This window comes from Ciona intestinalis, unplaced genomic scaffold (genome assembly GCF_000224145.3).
Source record: "Ciona intestinalis unplaced genomic scaffold, KH HT000050.2, whole genome shotgun sequence".
NCBI lineage: Eukaryota > Metazoa > Chordata > Ascidiacea > Phlebobranchia > Cionidae > Ciona > Ciona intestinalis.
In genome coordinates, this window is record NW_004190372.2 from 817 (window position 1) to 21,359 (window position 20,543).

General features: G+C 38.4%; 6 protein-coding genes across 10 annotated transcripts in view; 4 read left to right on the forward strand and 2 right to left on the reverse strand.

The window, feature by feature from the left end:
• Window positions 1-865: 865 nt before the first annotated feature.
• Window positions 866-2,699, forward strand: LOC100179541 (HD domain-containing protein 2-like). 2 transcript variants are annotated; one of them, XM_002125718.5, is made up of 7 exons: window positions 866-1,026; window positions 1,339-1,409; window positions 1,640-1,693; window positions 1,741-1,843; window positions 2,072-2,140; window positions 2,249-2,381; window positions 2,437-2,699. In XM_002125718.5, the coding sequence occupies exons 1-7, from the start codon at window positions 940-942 to the stop codon at window positions 2,499-2,501; spliced, it is 582 nt and encodes a 193-aa protein (XP_002125754.1). In that variant the 5' UTR covers window positions 866-939; the 3' UTR covers window positions 2,502-2,699. The 2 variants fall into 2 exon arrangements, with proteins under 2 accessions (XP_002125754.1, XP_026693844.1); XM_026838043.1 differs by lacking the exon at window positions 1,640-1,693 and having other exon boundaries at window positions 891-1,026; window positions 2,437-2,697.
• On the reverse strand, window positions 2,690-5,684 carry LOC100187430 (kelch-like protein 10). Its single transcript, XM_018815226.2, has 10 exons — window positions 5,377-5,684; window positions 5,136-5,304; window positions 4,824-5,078; window positions 4,577-4,753; window positions 4,383-4,523; window positions 4,018-4,237; window positions 3,734-3,879; window positions 3,393-3,556; window positions 3,071-3,341; window positions 2,690-3,019 (listed from the first exon to the last, which is right to left on the reverse strand). The coding sequence occupies exons 1-10, from the start codon at window positions 5,417-5,419 to the stop codon at window positions 2,704-2,706; spliced, it is 1,902 nt and encodes a 633-aa protein (XP_018670771.1). The 5' UTR covers window positions 5,420-5,684; the 3' UTR covers window positions 2,690-2,703.
• Window positions 5,685-5,736: 52 nt separating this feature from the next.
• On the forward strand, window positions 5,737-8,127 carry LOC100185042 (coiled-coil domain-containing protein 89-like). Its single transcript, XM_002120865.5, has 8 exons — window positions 5,737-5,847; window positions 6,058-6,177; window positions 6,934-7,031; window positions 7,083-7,207; window positions 7,275-7,417; window positions 7,470-7,628; window positions 7,696-7,839; window positions 7,895-8,127. Exons 1-8 carry the CDS (start codon window positions 5,791-5,793, stop codon window positions 8,051-8,053), a joined length of 1,005 nt encoding a protein of 334 aa, XP_002120901.1. The 5' UTR covers window positions 5,737-5,790; the 3' UTR covers window positions 8,054-8,127.
• A 330-nt stretch (window positions 8,128-8,457) lies between these two features.
• LOC100177196 (UNC93-like protein MFSD11) lies at window positions 8,458-14,974 on the forward strand. Of its 3 annotated transcripts, XM_002126053.5 has the most exons (11): window positions 8,458-8,741; window positions 9,023-9,099; window positions 9,390-9,497; window positions 9,660-9,739; window positions 10,040-10,195; window positions 10,460-10,601; window positions 10,660-10,697; window positions 10,853-11,044; window positions 11,216-11,384; window positions 14,240-14,375; window positions 14,637-14,974. In XM_002126053.5, the coding sequence occupies exons 1-11, from the start codon at window positions 8,646-8,648 to the stop codon at window positions 14,799-14,801; spliced, it is 1,359 nt and encodes a 452-aa protein (XP_002126089.1). In that variant the 5' UTR covers window positions 8,458-8,645; the 3' UTR covers window positions 14,802-14,974. The 3 variants fall into 3 exon arrangements, with proteins under 3 accessions (XP_002126089.1, XP_026693842.1, XP_026693841.1); XM_026838041.1 differs by lacking the exons at window positions 14,240-14,375; window positions 14,637-14,974 and adding an exon at window positions 13,893-14,201; XM_026838040.1 differs by lacking the exons at window positions 14,240-14,375; window positions 14,637-14,974 and adding an exon at window positions 13,890-13,977.
• Window positions 11,418-13,707, reverse strand: LOC108950202 (cannabinoid receptor type 1A-like). Of its 2 annotated transcripts, XM_018815233.2 has the most exons (7): window positions 13,316-13,705; window positions 12,956-13,144; window positions 12,634-12,793; window positions 12,440-12,579; window positions 12,245-12,389; window positions 12,021-12,189; window positions 11,418-11,705 (listed from the first exon to the last, which is right to left on the reverse strand). In XM_018815233.2, exons 1-7 carry the CDS (start codon window positions 13,512-13,514, stop codon window positions 11,529-11,531), a joined length of 1,179 nt encoding a protein of 392 aa, XP_018670778.1. In that variant the 5' UTR covers window positions 13,515-13,705; the 3' UTR covers window positions 11,418-11,528. The 2 variants fall into 2 exon arrangements, with proteins under 2 accessions (XP_018670778.1, XP_018670779.1); XM_018815234.2 differs by lacking the exon at window positions 12,956-13,144 and having other exon boundaries at window positions 13,316-13,707.
• Window positions 14,975-15,844: 870 nt separating the features above from the next.
• LOC100182673 (integrin alpha-7-like) overlaps window positions 15,845-20,543 on the forward strand; it is a 5,112-nt gene continuing 413 nt past the window's right edge. Inside the window, exons 1-13 of the mRNA XM_026838036.1 lie at window positions 15,845-16,000; window positions 16,516-16,614; window positions 16,951-17,084; window positions 17,142-17,165; window positions 17,422-17,501; window positions 17,561-17,699; window positions 17,772-17,903; window positions 18,639-18,758; window positions 19,285-19,395; window positions 19,620-19,719; window positions 19,802-19,921; window positions 19,973-20,153; window positions 20,393-20,538. Coding sequence (XP_026693837.1) covers window positions 15,927-16,000; window positions 16,516-16,614; window positions 16,951-17,084; window positions 17,142-17,165; window positions 17,422-17,501; window positions 17,561-17,699; window positions 17,772-17,903; window positions 18,639-18,758; window positions 19,285-19,395; window positions 19,620-19,719; window positions 19,802-19,921; window positions 19,973-20,153; window positions 20,393-20,538 — 1,460 coding nt within the window. The 5' untranslated portion in view covers window positions 15,845-15,926. The remainder of the gene's footprint in view (window positions 16,001-16,515; window positions 16,615-16,950; window positions 17,085-17,141; window positions 17,166-17,421; window positions 17,502-17,560; window positions 17,700-17,771; window positions 17,904-18,638; window positions 18,759-19,284; window positions 19,396-19,619; window positions 19,720-19,801; window positions 19,922-19,972; window positions 20,154-20,392; window positions 20,539-20,543) is intronic.

A 20,543-nucleotide genomic window follows, 5' to 3' on the forward strand; every position in this document is an offset into this window, starting at 1 on the left:
TTTTGATTGAGTTACTTAACGGTCAGTTTGTTGCGTGGAAGTCGCCGCCAGTGATGCTACGCTCGATATTTAGGTCACTGTCAATGCGGTTCGTAACAACCTGAGGCAGTTTCGTAACGGTCGACGCGGTGCGTAACATCCAGGCGATATTATATTGTGTGAAGATACGACGAGAGTATCGCGGTACCAACATGGCGACTTACCTTTTGATTGGGACATGCGGAGCTGCTGTTGGCTTCGACTCCTTGCGGTCGGACATTCAATATGGTGTACACTGCAGATGATTATCCTTCAGGGTGTGAACCATATTTTATTTGTAGATGTTTCAATGATTATGTTCGCGTTAATTACTTTTTGACCGCGTCCCCTTTTTGTATGATTGAGCTGTTGTGTTTGTTGCATGTTTGGCACATGTATGTCGCTGCACTCGTATAGTATTAGTTTTGTCTTTTTGTTGGTGTGTTCCTTCTTGTGCACATTGATGTGCGTCGTTGTATTATTTTTGTCTATGGGGTTTCTTTAACCTGCGTGGACAGTAACATCCAGCAAGGGTTTCTCACCAGAGTAGAAACCCACTACCATTGGCTGGGGGCTTGTCGTGCCGTAGTGGCTTTCCACCAACGCCAGCCACATAAACTATGAAGGTATTTTAACTCTGTTTTTATTTTTCAGAAATCATTTTATTTAAACACGTGGTTTCCAAATTCTTTAACCATAGATATCTTAAATTCAATATCGTATTTATTAACATTGTATATTTTCATTGTCTGCGAAACAAAATAAAGCGAAACAATTGAAATATTGTTGCTTGTATTCTTGTAGCAAACTTAATGTTACGGTTCATTTGTTTTGGGTGTTTTCACTATTGGGGAAGTACCGGTTAATACTTCGGTCGCATGTGTATGTGACGTCATATACAGCATTGTTTCTTCTTCTGAAATGTCTACAATGACGTCAGATACTATGACGTCTAATAGAATGACGTCAGATATGATCAAGTTCTTAACGATGGTCGGCAAATTAAAGGTGTGTCTATGTTTGTTTATATGGGTGGGAACTTTGTGAGTTATCAATGGTTATCGTTATAATTAATGTATTTGAACATTTATCCTCTGTTGGTGGCGATGAAGAACCCCCCCCCCTGCTAACTACCAACCTCTAACACTTTCCACCAGCCTAATATGTAACAGACTGGAGGATTCTTCACCAGTGGCCTATGTTTGTATTTATATGAAGTTGTTGATTTGTATTCGGTGTAGGAAGTACATTGCGTGATGTATATTGTTACCAAGTACTTATCATGGGTGACCCCCCCTTATATATAACATATATTTATAGAGGACCAAGAGAAGTGGTTGGGTTATGAGGGGGGTGAATGACCCGGAGTCCGTGAGCGATCACATGTACAGGTGATGTTATTGAATTATTTACTTCCCTTTGCGTGGTTTTAATTAATCTCTGCTATCATATTCATAGAGATTAACAAAACCTATTATTCTTATTGTTGTCTGTCGGCTGGGTGTGGCGACCACACTTCTTCAAATTAAATGTAAACAGTTTTAACGTAAGCTTATTTAACAAATGTCATTTTGTCGCTATATCCTGTCTTTTCGTTTTAAATATTTTTCATCTATTCTAGAATGTCGATAATGGCAATGTTGTGTAACAATTCCTCAACAATGGACAAGACACGGTTGGTTGGTTATTTATTTCATTCCTTGTTTAATATTTGTTGTTTAGTTGCATAAAGTTGTGCCTGATACACGATATGGCCGAATGCATTGTGGGAGACATCACACCTTATGATAATGTCAGTAAAGAGGAAAAACACGCGAGAGAAAAGGTGACGATAATATAAATATTCACGGTTGTTATTAAATTTTGTTTTAATCAAATACAACTCAAACAGAGTCGATTTATGCTGTATTGTGGGATTAGGAGCCACGATTTTAAACCACATTTTTACTGAAAAACTTTTTACCCATAGCGTGTTTTAACGAACTTTCTTCTTTTCGTTTAGTTTAACCTGATTTTAAATTTGTAACAAACTTTGATTATTTTGTAACAATAGAAGGCGATGCAAGAATTATCTTCGTTGTTACCGGACGAAGCTGCTACGGAAATCATGGAGTTGTTCGAGGTTTGTTGTTTCTATGTTTATTTACTTACGTGGTAAAACAAAATGTTTTGAACTCCTGTGTTATAACGACTGTTGTTGCCCTACAACACAAAGCTGAAAAATCCGCAGGAATATGAATCCCAATCTACGGAAGAGGCGAGATACGTGAAGGACCTCGATCGATTCGAGATGATTCTACAAGCCCGCCATTATGAAGAAGGGGAAGGAATGTGTTTACAAGAATTCTACGACTCCGTTGATGGTTTGTGACATCACTGTGTGTATTGTGTGAATGTCAATTGTTTTTTTCATTGAAGGGAAAATTAAGAACCAAGAAATTATTTCATTGGCGACGACGCTTGTGGAGTCAAGGAGGAAATGATGTTTCTATGTTAGACTGAAATGGTGTTTCTATGTTAGACTGAAATGGTGTTTCTATGTTAGACTGAAATGGTGTTTCTATGTTAAACTGAAATGGTGTTTCTATGTTAAACTGAATGATGTTCTATAGAAAACTGCATTAATGTTTCTATGGAAAACGGAAAACTTTTTTTTTAATAAATTTGATTATGACGTCATATATTTTATTGTTTATTTGATGTTATTGAAAATAAAAAACTCGGTGAAAGTTCGTTTATGACGCAACAACTTAACGCGCTTCTGCTGACCGTCATCGGCGCAAGGTGGCGCCATTCACCCATGTGTGTCTTCTCTTTTAAAGGAGATTCCCTCTTCTCATCACTTACGTGCCCAACTCCATCCAATAAACGGGTAACCCCCTCATTGCGACATACGTCATCCGCGTCATCAAAATACTCTACTACGTCACAAGTGGAAGGTGAATTGAATCCTCCCATGACGACGATGCTACCATCCATTATACAAGCACAAAAATTAGATCTGTAAAATATATATATTAACCCGCCTGCCTCACCTACGTCATCAACCCACCTCTTCGTCATCATTGACGTCATCACATCCCATCTAGAATTGATGACGTCATACACTTCAACACTATTCAACCGATCTCTACCATCAAAGCCACCCAACACCACCAAGCTACCTTTGTAAGCCACAACGCTCAACCCTGACCTTGGTACTTGCATTGGAGCAACACGGGACCATTGATGGCTGACGGTGTCGAAGTACTCAACAGAGGAAACACATTGGAAACCGGTGAAACCCCCAGCCACGAACACGAGGCGACCAACGCTACACGCCCCTGTAACAATATCATGATTATGACGTATAACACAGGGTTAACAATGGTTACCAGCGTCGCTTCTTCGTTCCAACATATCAGGAAGTTGAATCCAAACGTTCAACACTGGGTGGTATTTCTCTGCAGACTTTAACCGGTCCCCCTCCTGCTCGCCACCTTTACCGCCCACCGCGTAGATCTCACCCCCCAACATTGCTACGCCGACATAACACCGTCTGTAATATACACGATGGTTATACCTCATGCGGCTGTCAACCCAACAATGGTTGGCGTCTGCCTCTAGCCCAGAGTGTATATCGGTTCGAGGCTTGTTGCTGCTAACTTTATGGGTATATATATACTCGGGCAAGCCACAGCAGCAATTGCTCCAACTCAGTGTTAAACCAACTCACCTATGCTTCATCCCACACCTCTCCTCCCACCCGCCGCTAACAACGTTGAATCTCTCGCATGAATTAAACGTCGTCTCGCCATCGAACCCCCCGATCACGTATACCCACCCACCCATGTATACAACAGCATGGTAAGCCCGGGGTTTCTGTAACACAATCAACTTATTTATCCTCGCAGGGCGGTCATTATAACACGGGTGTTCTGTTCCATACACTTCGTTTATCTTTGTGTGGCGTGGCCTCAAAGTATAACTAATGACGTCACACTATATATGATGACGTACCCGCAGCAGATTGGGGAAGCACCTCGAAGCTGGAATCCACCGTTTCATCCTAGGTTGGTAAACCTCTGATGATCGGGTTGGGCTTTCATTGCTCCAACCTCCAACCACCAATATAAGGCTTTGTGGGTGTCGGGGTCGCTCTGTGACATATGTGGGGCTTTGTACGTCATCAACGCGGTTGTGACGCTTCAATCCATCGATCACGTGTTCAACGAAATACCTTTGTGGCGTCATAGGTTAACATACAATCTATTAGTTGCTATATGTGATAAACAAATGTTAAAACACCACCAGGAAATATGGGATAACATGTGCTTATCATCTTACTCCATAGTTATATATGCTCGCTAGTTGGCGCTACATACCTGCTAGGTTGTTGTTTTATAATATATCTATGTTTGAGGACCCTTCGTTCAAGACAATCGAGCCCCATTGTCCCAAGGCGAACGCACCGAAGCAGATTGTCTAATTGTTCCAGACGTTCGTGCTCTTTATGACGTACCCACCTGTGGAATTGTTTCAATTTCTTACGCCACAACAACCATAGAACGTCACAAACCTGACACAAAGGTAGAATTCGAAATTTTCTTTCCGAATATTCAGCGAATCATCGTTGAGTATTGTCATGACGTCATCTACGCTTAATTCGACGAATGATTTGTATAAAGCGACTTCGATAATGTTCTTTGTGACGTAACAAACACAAGATTCAGCGAGCGAGAAACAATTGTACTTTCTGTGGATATTATGACGTCATGGTTATTGACGTTATACAGGGTAGCGTCTATAAGCCATTTACACGATACCTTGCAAAGTTCCACAACTCAATGCAGTTATAACAATCCAGATGTTTGATGACGTAGGTCTTGCATAGTTGGGCGGCTTCCACCATACCAAGGTGATCGCAAACCACCAACAACTCTTTAGCATCATCCAGCGACGATAAATTTACCTCGCGTTTGTAAGCGAAGTCGAGGATATGCGACAATACGCCAGAACTAACGCTTGGCATTCGGATCTCACTATCGTTGCTGCTTCGCCAACGACCGCTGAATAGTGACCTGTTATTACCAAGGGGTTATGACGTAATAATATAACGAATATGACTCGATAACTACCTGAAATAATCTCCGCATGTACAAAGTATGATCCGGTGCGCTGGGTAGCTGACGCCATCTTTGCTCGTCAGAACAACATCGAAGAACAATCCTTTCGATTTGAGATCGTTAAAAACATCCCATGTTCGTTGCAACGCATGGACATTGTCTTCGTTCGGCCCCCGGTCATCTATATTAACCAGCTACGCTGTAAGTAAACGCTTAAATAAACCACTAACAAGTTAAACAATGAATTTCTTACCTGGATTTAACGGGGCATCTCCGGCAGCGCTCGAACTCCACATTTTAATGCGAAAAATATAATTTAGACGCTTTAGCAACAAATAAAATGTTCGTAACTACGCAAATAAAAATATTTTGATGCAGATTATGACGTAATTGCAATCACAATCGGTTTCGTTACAAAACAATGAAATACTTTGTAATAGTTAAATATAAGGTTACATGAATTAAAACTATCAATTTATATTTTTTTCCATTTAACTCGTCTATGTTTTACAACTATTTTAATTTAAAAAACGTTAGATTTGGTTTGATGACTTTCCCCCCCAAAATATAATACATTACAGACATCTATTATAAATACTTCGAAATGTTTATTTGGTAAGCACTGCCGGGTTAAATTTTGTCAAAATACGCTTGTTTACAAACAAAGATGGCGTCGCCAACTCGTAAGCCAGAAGATTTAAGAACTATTTTGTTGAATAATCAAGTAATCAAATTACTAATTATAACTTTAAAGCTTGAAATAAATTGACGTTTATTCGATAAAAACATGGCAATTAGTTGATTTTTATATTATCACCCACAACTGTCATGACATTAATTCAATTAAACGATCATTATTATGCGTGAATTTAAATTTAACAACAATTGAAACAAAACTTTAGTGTCAACATAGTATTAATTAATGTTTTGATAGAATGGCGATAAACAAACGGACCAATCAGAGAACGCGATGTTACGATCCCGTATCGAAGAGCAAGGACAACTTATTTGTTTCCTTAAACTAAGAGCTGATGAAAATTTAAATCGGACCAAGGTGATTGTGATGTCATAATGATGTGATTGGTATGTATGTTTCTCAATTTAAACAACCCAAAGGCACTTACGCCCACAATTGTAGCAGCGTTGAGTCTTGAACCTGAGTTACAGAGGTGATCTAATTTTTTGGCATACCATTTAGAATACATACGACTTATTATCCGAATGTCACTCTCTTTTTTCACAAGTGGGCGCTCTTATTAAGTTTAGAATTTAAAAAAAAATACACAAAGAAACACTTTAAATTGGTAATAAGTGTAAAACAAATTACTTAAATATTAAAAATACCTTTATAAATATATAACACACTAGTAAGAACATCTTTCCCAAATTAGGTAGGTTATATACGCCCTTTCGATATGTTTACTATCGTCGGCTCTGTGGTGTAACGGTTAGCGTGCCGTCGTTTAATCTCTTTGTTTCGTTCTTACCAGGTTCAAGCTCCGCACAGTGCAATACGTTTTGTTTAGCGGTTAGGGGGTTAGGGTTTAGTTTTATGTCTGTAAACTGTAAAACTTACTGTTAGTAAAAGATTTTTTATAAAATATTGAAATACTATACCAGTACACGTTTTATATGTCACAAAAACGCCGTTTTTTCAAAGTCCTCAGAAAATAATAAAAAAAATAAGCGCCCACTTGTGAAAAAAGAGAGTGACATTCGGATAATAAGTCGTATGTATTTAGAATAGATACCGTAATGTATAAACGATATTGTTAACATAACTTTCTTTTTCCATTTTAATCATCGATAGGTGTTGGAAGAAATTAACGAGGAATTGGAAATCCTTAAAGAGCAAGAGAAAGAAAAGTTGAAAGAAAAAGAAAAACTTTGTAAATTACTCGAACGGCGGTAGGATTGGATTTATTTAACTTATTTAAAATTTAAAACCAAGTCTTTAAGGTTTGATGAACTGTCAGAGAATCACGTCGAAATGATTAAATTTAAAGATTTTTATAAAAATAATTGTCAAGAATTAATGAATGAAAATCAAAAACTTCTTCGGGAAAATAAAGATTTATTTTCGGGTAAAAACTTGTTGTTTCTTGTTTATTATTTAATGATAACTTGAATATCTGAACAATAACGTTACAGAGAGTATCAAAGAAAAAGACGACAAAATACTGGAATTACAAAACGAACTAATGGAATCTGGTAAAGAAATCGTTGAATTGAAGAATTTGTTGGAAGGGGTGGAGTCAAAGTTGCGAGGGGTGGAGTCTAACTGTCAATCAAAAGTAAGCTGTCAATCAAAATGGTGCCTATCTATTAAATCATGTTTATTATCAGGTTGATAAAATTGAAAAAAAATTAAAAGAAAGAAAAGTTCAACTCGAATTAAAGCGAAATGAAAATGAGAATTTAAAGATAAAAACTGAAGAAACTGAAAGTAGAAGTAAAAGTGAAGTTGCAGGGTTGAAGAAAAAGAATCAACAATTAGTAGATGAGGTATGAATGGTATTTGTATTGTCATAATATCATCAGTGATGTCATAATACATCCAGTGATGTCACAGGTAATGAACCGAGGTCGATTATTACAAGAACGGCAATCTGAGGTTCAAGTTTTGTCCGAAACTTTGACGAGGAAGAATAAAGTTATTCAGGATATGGAGGCCGATTATAAACGGAAACTTAATCTGGCAGATGTTAATATAAGGGTATGTGTTGATATGAGGTTGATGATCAATGTTAGATTATATGAATATATTACAGGTCCAACAAGCTGAAAATGAACGCAACATCGCGATGAACGACTTGAAGAAGTTTCAGCAAAAACACGAGGCTTATGTGAGACACGCAAATCAACTATTGGAGCAAGAGAAAGATTTGAACCTTAAACTGCGTAAACATGATATCAACTGTTTTAATTAAGTTCTTAGCTACGTTGTAAAACACTGTGTTTCTATTTTTAATATTTTTTATTCGTTTTAAATAAACTAAAGTTTGGAAGCTGATGTTTAACAAAGACGTATAGGTATATTGCATGTGTGATAATGGTCGTTAAAACACGCTTCGGGTAAAACTACTTGAGCGAAATTGTCAAATAAAAGCGCGGCTGCTAAACCCAACATACAATATATCACAGTGAGTTGTATGTAAATAAAGTAGTTAAAAAAAGGTTTTCGTGCAGATAAATAAAGTTGGGAACTACGTGCACGTTGATTAAAGCTTAGCTCTCTTGTTATTGTAATATGTTAATCTCGAAACAGGGACTTTCCCTTTAAATCCCGTGATTTAAAATTGTCAACAACTATTGTGACGTAACATGATAAGAATTGCAATTTCATTGTTACGTCACGATTGTTTGAAAAAGTTCAATTGAATATTATGACGAAACAATAAACATAAAGCCGTAGTTAATATTCATTTAATGAAAAAATTAAACTAAATTTTGCAAAATCATTTGTAATTGTGTTGTATTATGACATCACGCATGCAATTGTTTTGCAGAAGTAGATGAACAATGGAGTTAGCTACCCTCAAGTTTTACAATGTTATTGTTCTTGGATTTGCTTTTATGTTAATGTTCACTGGATTCCAAACTTGTGGAATGATTGAGGTAATACGGTGTTATTTGATGGCTGTAACTTCGATCAAAATTTAAATTTCAAAATATTTCTTAGGTCTGATACCTACAGTCTAATTTTTTTAAAGTTTCATCGGTGATTATAGTTGTTGTGGGTGTGGGGGGAATTATGGGGGGGGGAGCTGCAACCATTGTTTAAAGGGACCTTTCAATGGTAGCAGCATCAAGTCTTGAACCCTGGGGTTGATATGAGCCAACTGACAATTATATTCCATACATTAGTTTGATTTAAATTACAATCCTTGTTGTTCCAGCAAACGGTGTTGAACAGTTACAAGAACGAGACGAAAGTTAACGGGACAGTGACGTATCATGGTGATGGATATACAAGGTGTATGATGTCTATGTGTGCTTATATGATATCTATGTGTGGTTATATGGTGTCTATGTTTATATATGATGTCTATGTGTGGTTATATGATTTCTATGTGTGGTTATATGAAAAAAATTTTCCCCCCCCCCCCCTATGTGTGGTTATATGATTTCTATGTGTGGTTATATGATTTCTATGTGTGTTAATATGATGTTTATGTGTGGTTATATGAAAAAAATGTTTATGGGGGTTGTGGGGGAAAAAAAATTTGTTGTGGGGGGGTTTTCCTAATGATATTTCTATTGTAGCCTTGCGATCATTTACATCGTGTTTGCGTTCGCCAACTGGTTAGCGCCCTCAGTGGTGAGTTTGTTGGGAGCGAAATACTCGATGGTGTTCGGTGGGATTACCTACACGTGAGTTTAATTATCGTTAATTTACCATTTTATTTGTTGCAATAACTGTTAATACATTAGTACACACTTATCAGCATTAGGAAAGTAATCAAAATATATCCCAATATGTCGGGCGGCAAAAGTCGCGTTATTGGTGAATAAATACTGATTGTTACATCACAGATTATACTTATCGAGTTTCATCAAACCAGTGACAGCCACGCTGTATATCGGATCAGTGTTAATTGGGATCGGAGCAGCAGGTATTATGATGTCATAACTATTGTGTTTGTGATGTCATAACTATTGTGTTTGTGATGTCATAACTATTGTGTTTGTGATGTCATAACTATTGTGTTTCGACCAACCAACTACTGTAATAGGAAATGCAAAGAAATCGTAACCGTAATGACAACGGATGTTACCACCACTGTGACGACAACATTAGTTTAAACAAAAGTTACAACAAATATTTGTTCATGAAGTACTAGAACAATGTAAAGATTATATTATGACATCACAACTGGTGTTGTCATTATGACATCACAATACATTGATTATAGTATTATGGACGGGGCAAGGAGCTTTCTTAACAATGAACTCTGATGAGGTAACAATGGGCAGGAACAGCGGGATATTCTGGGCCATGCTACAATGCAGTTTGTTGATTGGGAATATTTATGTGTTCTTTGCATGGCAGGGCGTTACGACTATATTAGGTAAATGAGATATATCTGCATGTTTCTGTCGCAGCTGAGTTTTATAAATGAATGAAATTTATTTTGTCACTTCGTCCCGATAACGAAGAACCAAAAATTTTTTACAAAAGTGAAAACACCGGTCGTAACAACAGTTGTTAAAACCCGCTTATTGATAAAAAAAGAAATAATGTTTTGGAATAATACAATGTAAACAACATTAAACAATTATAAAGTTCTAATAAGAAGGTGTTTGTAATGACACAACCTGTACATTGTTCGTAGATCACCAGCGTATCCCGCTATATATCGCCCTTACCTCGGTTTGTGCCCTTGGTACGGCTCTACTCTTCATATTAATGCGTCAGCCAACTCAACCACCAGAAGTTGACGATGAAACAACTGACGAAAATCAAGTTGAAGTCAGGTGAAAATATTTAAATTTACTTGATTCTTATGCAACAATGATCATTGTTTAACAACAGAGAGAAATCACCATTGAAGGAAGCTTGGGAGGCATTGCGTGAGTATTGTGATGTCATAATTAATAACTGTGATGTCATAACCATCTTGGCTTACAACAAAGCTACCCGAACTTTTTTACTAACGAGCCGCAGACCCATTTTAATCTCCGTAAAAAGAGTTTATACTATGACATCATAATGTTAATTGTTCCAGTTGACTCGGTTCGATTGTTCATGACGCCCAACATGATGATATTAAGTATCACGTTCTTTTACACTGGACTTGAGTTGACGTTCTTCAGCGGGGTGTACACGACAGCCGTTGGGGCAACCAAGATGTTCGGCGAGGATTCCGATAAACTTGTGGGGTTGACGGGAATCATGATTGGAGTGGGAGAGATATTAGGTGAGTATGGGTTCAAGGCTCGTCGCTGGTACCATTGTGGTGTGTCCTTGGGCAATATACTACAATTGCTCCAACCCAGTGGTCCCTAATGGGTTGCGTCTAAATTATCAACTTTTCACATTTATTTATTCATGTACATAGCATAGATACAACATTAACCCTTGTCACTAGGTGGGGCACTGTTTGGTATCTTTGGGAAAAAGTTGACGCGTTACGGACGAGACCCGGTGGTCCTTCTTGGGGGGGTGGTCCATCTTGCCTCATTCTTCCTCATATTTATCAATATACCTGATGATGCTCCAATACATGGGACGCACGATCAAGCATATATCTACCCAAAGTAAGTGTCATAATGTACATAGTGATGTCATAATGGGCATTGTTGGTTCATTGTTGTTTCATTTTGTTCCATTGTGTCCGTTGGTGGGTTCTTCGTTTTTTAAACAAACATATATTATGACATCATCAACACATGATGACATCATCAACAGTGACCCACCTCCGATAGCACCCCACTCTTCCTCCCCTCGCTACACCCTCCCCTACTATCACTCCCCCCCAACCCAATGGACCTCCATGCTGCTTCCCTCATGCTTGGTAACCTTCGTGCGTATAACAATGGGTTGCACAACGAGTTGACGAAACTCACCACTGTAGCTATCTGTGTGGGTAAAATACAAAGGTTAATGGGTTCAAGGCTTGTCGCCGCTATCATTGTGGGCGTATGTGTCCTTGGGCAAGACAATAAACTGCAATTGCTTCAGCCCAGTGGTCACTAAAGGGATGTCTAAATTGTTAGACGTACAGAAAAAAACGATCACCCACAAAGTTACATACGAGGTAACTTGTAAGCGGGCACGAGGCGTATGAAATAGAACACCTGTGTTATAACGACTGTCGTTACCCCACCATGCGAGGATAAATAAGTTACATTCATTCATTATAACATGATGTCATCATAGATTAGGGAAATCACCTGAAAAGCCACAATGAGGTGTGAATTATATTCCATTGTTACGTAATCAATAGTTAACAATACAGCCACTGGTAGCATAGATATTGTGAACAATGCAAGGATAATCATTGTTGTTTTAATCATGGAGACTTCACGACGCTGCATTCCTTTATTTTTCACTCGTGGTAACCTGTAGTGTAGATTGGTTCATGCGGGGATATTAAACATAAACACAAACCACTCACGTTCTATGTACAGCCATATAAATCCACCCATATACAACGAACAACGACACGATAGCGAAATACAACAAACAAGTGACTAACAACGTATACCCTCGAGTGAATGGGTACAACACACTCGAACATTGCTTCTTGCATCTCTTCATACCTGTAAACAAACGTCATTATGACGTCACAAACACTATTATGACGTCATACCCATACACCCGCTGCAGTTCCAGCCAGCTAAAGGAGGAACCACCAATATTAACATCGGTAACAACCACGATAAGCCAACCGCTGCTATTGCCATACGTGTTGACGTTGGCGCCCCCGTGTGGTTCCGCACGATGCATAACCTGTCCGCATGGTGGCGTTAGTTGGTAACAACACGATTATGACGTAATACTCACCGATGCCACGCGAAATGACACAACGCGAATATTGATGAAGCCACCGATGCCAACCACACCGAACACATGGTGAGAATATAAATGTCGGGTTTATAGAAATCCAATATTTGATGAAAACAACCGAACCATACAAGTTGAATTCCCCCAACCAGATCCGCCACTGTTACGTATTGTTACGTCATAAAGTTCAATTCAGGTTAGCGCGACGCGCGGTTAATTATTGTCACAATAACTTTAAACAAAACCTTGATTCTACAATATGACATCACAATTCGTGGAAACATAAGACGTTATACAAGGTGATTATGACGTAACAACTCACGTGCAAGATTCGCGATAAAGTAATTAAATGATTGTAGTTGGCGGGGCTTCCCCTTGTATATCGTCCACAGTAAAATTATATTCTCCATTACGATCAACAACCCTAAAACCCCAGCCAACACTGCTAGTGCGACTTTGTGCGAAGTATGACCAAACAATGCCTCTGGTTCCGCGTATATCTCCGGCAAACCTATTCATACGTCATAAGCGATATTTTAAATAGTAGAAACGTCATTTAAATATATACATCGTTAAATATATACATGTCGTAATTTCTGTATTTAAAAAATAAATACCACGGCAATACGTCACGAACTAGGGTAATACCTCACAAACCACGATTAATACGCCACAAACATACCTGTTCGATTGAATGGCTCAGGTTCGACTCCTACCCATGTAGGCTCGGGTTCCAATCCCACCGAGGGGAACTCTGGTTCAACCGAGGGCTCGGGTTCGGCCCATGTCCATGTGGGTTCGGGTTCGAATCCTACTGAAGGGGGTTCGGGTTCGACCGAGGGTTCGGGTTCGCCATATACACCTGGTTCGGGCTCAGCCATCTTACATGAGTTAAATATACGACCTATTGTATCTACGCGAACTTATATGAGGCTAAACAACAAACGATAAACGAATATTGTTACTCTACAATCTTTATACGACCAACGAAATGTTTAATAAAAGCTATGTTTCATGTAAAATGAAATCGTCCGTCTTTTATATTCAAATACAATAAATATATCTTCTGCTCTAATATACTTGTTTCGTGACGAGATTCGCGCAGCAATACCTGATCCACAACTAGCAAAACTCTTGTAAGATACCACACAAACAACAAACCACTAATTTAAATACAACCCTTGCCACCACGTTTGTCGCCCACGATCATCCATTCTACGACTGCACCATGACTAACAATAGGTGTTTCGTTTAAGCAGGTCACTTTGGGTCAAACTTGACGTCAATGCAGTAATAAACAGAATATGACGCATCATCCTAAGATTGCCGGACGAAGCCACGCCCCCTACACGCCTATATTCGTGGTTCAACAAACCGTCGATTCTAAACCTCGTGTTTTTACACAAACTTTTCGTCTAATTATATCTTCTTCTTTTTTTATTAAATACAACCTACTGTAAGTTTATTCGTAGACAAAGCCGCCACGTTTTCTGACCTTTTTCTTGTTTTACCCGTAACGTGCTATAACGGCTGTTATTTTGCTGCCAATACCTTTGTTTTAAACCTGATTTCTGCTAACATGTCCGTACACACAACCTACTCACAGCCAATATCTTGCCGTGTCGTGCGGGTTCCTCCTTGGTCTAGCGGACGCTTGCTTCAACACCCAATGTTACGCAATAATCGGCACTTGTTACCCGGACAACAGCGCTCCTGCGTTCGCGTTATTCAAATTCGAACAGGTAAGTGTCGTCATAAACACAAACTATTGTTATGAGAATTGTGACGTGTATGACGTGTGTGACGTAACAATAGATGACCAGGAAGCGTTGTCAGCTTAGCGTTTCCGCTTAATATAGATAGATAGATTCCGCCCCATTGTGCGGGTCGTGTGTATTATGTGCATACTTTCTACCTGCTGCAAAACTAACCTTATTAACTTGTTTAACTGCTGGACGTAGCGACCACGCTTCTCCCACCTAACAAGCCATGTTGTCCCGCAGTCGTTAGCAGCAGCGATCGGTTTCTTCTATAGCTCCCATCTTGCACTAAAGTGGCAACTATTGATACTAGTCGTGTTCGCTGTGGGGGGTACGTCATCTTTCTTCGTGGTTGAAAGGAAAACACGTCGATCGTCATCTGCAGTTGAATATTCCAGCATCGAATAAACGTTCATTGTTATTAAATAATTCAAACAATCACCTGTATTGCATCATTATTGTATATTATGACGTCACAAACTATGATTCTTATTTATCCTTATGTAACAATGGCTTTCCTGGTAGATTCGTTGCAATAAAATATCCTGATGACGTAATGATGACGTCACATCCATAAAAAAGTTATTTTAATAGTGACGTCATGAATAATGGTTTGTTGCGTTGTGACGTCACATAAGGCACGTCTCATCGCAATTCCATAAACATATGACGTAACAACACGAATATAACCACCATGCTCGCTGTCGAGCTAACCCGGATCCACAATAAGTTTAACATTCTGTATTGCTCGATATCAAGGTACGAAGATCAATTCATATTTGCGTTTCATCTTAAAGTTTCGCGCGTTTTAAAATCACATAAAATATAATTAGCAATTTTAAAATGGATGTTTAGATTAAAAATTAATCTTTAAATTCACGGAAACAAAAGTTCCACCAAACGCGTTTACCTTCATTCACAAAGAGCTCTGCTCTCTCGTTGTGACGTCATATTGCTCGTGAACATGACATTGTGGAATTTTTATGACGTAATTATGCTTTAAATTTTCTCATTACTGTCTTATGACGTCATACTAGTTAATTGATAAAAGTATTATTGCATCACCATGTATAATTGTGACAATATAATGTTAATAATACAATTAATATTAAAAAGCGCCAACACGCTAATTATAGCGGTCCTCCCCATTATTATTAAAGTCGGTAGATGGCGGTAGACAGGAAACGATAAACGTTGAATAATCTTGAATCGGTGTGAAATTAATTCTATTGTTTCCGGCGAGCCACTCCTATGTGGGGGTAAGATGGGTCGTGGGGGGTAAGATGGGTATTATATAGACAGTATAAGATTAGTTAGCGTTACACCGTCGTTAGTTTTTACTCATAGTCTGTTCTAATCGTTCATTCTCTTTATTAAATTAACTTCGCTATCGTATTCGAAGAAATAAATAAAGTTTGTATAAAAAAGTTTTCTATAATTAGTGCGACAAGAAATAAACAACAACCTATTTACAGGAATCATTCTTATTAGATTTATATAATCATATAAATTGTTTGTATATATGAGTTAATAATGAAGGATGTATTATTCTCTGTACTGTTCAGCCTTCTTGTTTTGCTATGCAGTTCGTTTAATTTAGAAGACAGGTAAGATAATTATGATAATGTTTCTAATATGAAGTATATGAACATAATGTTACTTCTGCTAATAATGTAGAATACATGGTACGCATACAACGTAGTATAATTCTGACATTTCGTTTTCCCTGATCGAGGCTTGTGGGGTGGGAGAAGAAACTTCGAAAATTTTTAATAAATATGATTTCTTGTATCACGTTAATAATAATAATAAGGGTTTTCCAAAATTTATGCAAATGAAGTTGGAGGTTTGTGAATGAACAAACGCTGTCAATCTTTATTGGTCGGCCACGCTACAAATATTAAAACAAGCTACTTCATATTAACATGGTGTATATATGTATGGCAAACTTTTGTGGTCTGTTTCTGCATTTACTTTCAATGAGTTGTGTTTAAGTTTGTTTCCTATTTTCAATTGAAATCGCAAGAGCAACATGCAGCCATGTTGGATATTGCGCGGACAAATTGTTTTCAACCCGTGAATAACATTGGTGTAACATATATCACGAACATATATATTCCAGATTACCTATAATAAAAGTTGGGCCACCTGGCAGCTTGTTTGGATTATCTGTAGCTTTACACCACGTCACAGAAGATGTTACCAACCTAAATGATGCCGTGTAAGTTGATTAACATGGTCGTGTATTAATTACTTTATATAGGTCAATATTTGGTTTCCTGATTAAATTATTGATCATTCAGTTTTATTATAACATGTTTGTTAAACTGTAGCCACCATTATGACATCATAGATAGATATTATAGATGCAACAAGTTATTACCCGTTGCAAGTTTTAACGACTTTCGTTTTGCTTTTAATTTCATTCTAATTGTTTCAATTAGTTTGATCTTCACTATCAGGTTCGTTAGCATAGATCATCTTAGTTGATTATGACATCATAGTTGATTATGACATCAAAGTTAAATATGACATCATAGTTAAATATGACGAACAGAATGTTGGTCGGGGCCCCCACAGCCGATGCCGAGGGCTACCATAGTGAGGACTCATACAAGCCGGGAGCTTTGTTTAAATGTGGGGTGAACATGAACAAGAATGGTTGTCAATCCATTGTTATTGATGATGCAGGTATTATGATGTCATAATTATCAAACAATGTTAACGCTAAAATAATATTTGCTTCAGTGATCGGGACACCTCTGCCACAAGGTGGGTTTGTTGTTGTCGATCGTTGTTGTCGATCGTTGTTTTCGATCGTTGTTGTCGACTGTTGTTGTCGACCGTTGTTGTCGATCGTTGTTGTTGATCGTTGTTGTCGATCGTTGTTGTTGATCGTTGTTGTCGATCGTTGTTGTCGATCGTTGTTGTCGACTGTTGTTGTCGACTGTTGTTGTCGATCGTTGTTGTTGTTGTATTTGCTAATATACTTGTTGTTGCAGCCAACTTACATTTGAATATATTCCAGCAAATTCATTGCAAGTAAACAATTCAAACCAATGGTTGGGCGTCGTGGTTCGTCCACAGAAACCGGGGGGGAAAGTAGCTGTAAGTTTGGGTTGAACACAAGTAGATGCTGGTACTAATATATTAACCCCATCATGAAGGTATGTGCCCATAAGTTCACTATACGTGGAGGAGGGGGTAGCAGGGGGATTATATGGGAGGCTGAATTAGGCAGATGTTATGTACTCAAGAATAATCTTCAACCTATTGAATTTCAAAGCCAACATATACCTTGTATAGGTGGGTATGATGTCATAATGTGTATTGTGATGTCATATAATGTAGATTGTTATATAACAATACATGTTAAAGGTAAACTTGATCCCGATGGTTCATACACGCAAGCATTTTATGGATATTCGCAAGCTGGTACGTCAGTTGCATTCGCTGACGATGTGGATGAGGACATTGTGTTTGGAATGCCCGGCCCTCTACATTGGACAGGTTGTATATGTGATTGTTTGTGTGTGACATCATAGTACTTATGTGTGACATCATAACACGTATGTGTGACATCATAAACAAGTTTGTGATGAATATTTAGGAGCTGTTTATTCAAATGAGCTACAGGCACAGTCGTTTTTCCCCGTTGAGCTTTGGAGCGACGACGGTGATGTTAAAGGAAGTATCCATCAGAATAGTTACATGGGTAAAAAATACAACATTGTATATAGGTGATATAACATTATATAAGGGTGAAATACAACATTATATATGGGTGAAATACAACATTGTATATAGGTGATATAACATTATATAAGGGTGAAATACAACATTATATATGGGTGAAATATAACATTATATAAGGGTGAAATACAACACTATATAAGGGTGAAATACAACATTGTATATGGGTGAAATACAACATTGTATATGGGTGAAATACAACATTGTTTCCCTGACTTTTGAACTTTTAAATGTTTTATGTTGAAGTTGTTGTGTTTTTTCATGGCATTGGTCGTGGGTCGTATGGGACAGGGGGTCGTATGGGACAAGGAGGTCGTATGGGACAGGGCGTCGTATCGGACAGGGCGTCGTATCGGACAGGGCGTCGTATGGGACAAGGGGGTCGTATGGGACAAGGGGGTCGTATGGGACAGGGGGTCGTATGGGACAGGGGGTCGTATGTGACAAGGGGGTTTATACGGGTTGTTTTTAACCCAAACTTTATGTTTAAAGGCATGTTAGCTACTGACAGTGTAAAAGGTCAAGATCAATGGTTTAGAAGTGAAAAAGCTTGGGTCCCTGAGTTGCCGTTAAGGTTACGCAAGGAGCCAGTGGCCCAAAACTCTTACCTCGGTATGATGGCATGCGTTGTCATGTGCATGGGAATCATGGAGAGTAATTGTTAGTTGTAGTTCATCACAAGTAGCAGGAAGATAGTTTGCATGATATGGACCTTGAGACAAAAAAGGTTCCAATGAAACTTCATATTTGTGATTTTGAAACAAAACGCAAAACATTACATGTTCAAACCAATCAATCACAAGCCTCCACATGTTCAAACCAACCAATCACAAGCCTCCACATGTTCAAACCAACCAATCACAAGCCTCCACATGTTCAAACCAACCAATCACAAGCCTGCACATGTTCAAACCAATCAATCACAGGGTTCCAGCTACAGCATGAAACCAATCAACAAAATTTTAATTTTCTTTCTTTTTATGTTTCTTACATTAAATTTTAAAATAAAAAGAAAATATATAAATTGGGTAATTTAAAACCGACACGAGGTGTATGAAACAGAACACCCGTGTTATGACGACTGCCACACAAAGATAAATAATTCAACCCATCCATGTTTAAGCACCCAACCATCCAGGTTTTTCGCTCGACACGGGAAGATTATACGGAAGGTTCATCAATTATGTAGCCGGAGCTCCTCGTGCCAACGATACAGGAAGCGTGGTGGTGTTTGAGAAAGAGGAGGATGGTATGTTGTTTCTATGTTGTGTATGTTGTTTCTATGTTGTGTATGTCGTTTCTATGTTATGTATGTTGTTTCTATGTTCGATATGTCGATTCTATGTTGTGTATTTTGTTTCTATGTTGTGTATGTTGTTTCTATTTGATATGTTGTTTCTATTTTGTGTATGTTGTTTCTATGTTCGATATGTTGTTTCTATGTTGTTATATAATATATCTATGTACCACCAGGTGTAGCTAAAGTGCTGACGATGAAGGAAATCCTCCAAGGTGAAAATCTTGCGTCATCGTTCGGATACGATGTAAAAGTCATCGATATAACAGGGGACGGGTAAGTTCTGTGTGATATACCATGTATTAATGCAATATATACCATGTATTGATGCAATATATACCATGTATTGATGTTTCAGACGCGAGGATTTGCTTGTTGGCGCTCCACAATATTACGACAAGGAGGAAAGATATGGGGGAGCCGTTTATATTTACGTAAACAAGGGGTTAAGCAAGATTGGTCCAACGCCCACCAAGATGTAAGTGTTCCGTTATATGTAAGAAATAAGACCAATAATGATGACTCACAGATTATACGGCGATGTTGACTCATCGTTTGGGAACTCTATATCAACATTGGGCGATATCAACATGGATGGGACAAACGACGTCGCTATTGGGGCTCCTGGGGCTGATAAGGGGTCGGGGNCCGTGTATATATTCCATGGCAATCCTGACCCCAATCTAGGGGTTTATGAGGAACCTGCACAGGTTAGTGTATATGACATCATGATGACATCACACATGATGGCGTCACACACGCTGGCGTCACACACGATGACGTCACACACAATGACATCACACACAATGACATCACACACAATGACATCACACACGATGACATCACACACAATGACGTCACACACAATGACATCACACACAATGACATCACACACAATGACATCACACACGATGACATCACACACAATGACATCACACATGATTGACAGGTGATCCATGCATACAACCTTACTGAATCAGGGTTGATCGACTTTAATGTAACGGGGTTCGGATATTCATTGGATGGTGGTTTGGACATGGATATGAATGAATATCCCGATCTATTGGTTGGTTCATTATCTGAAGTTGCTGTTATGTACA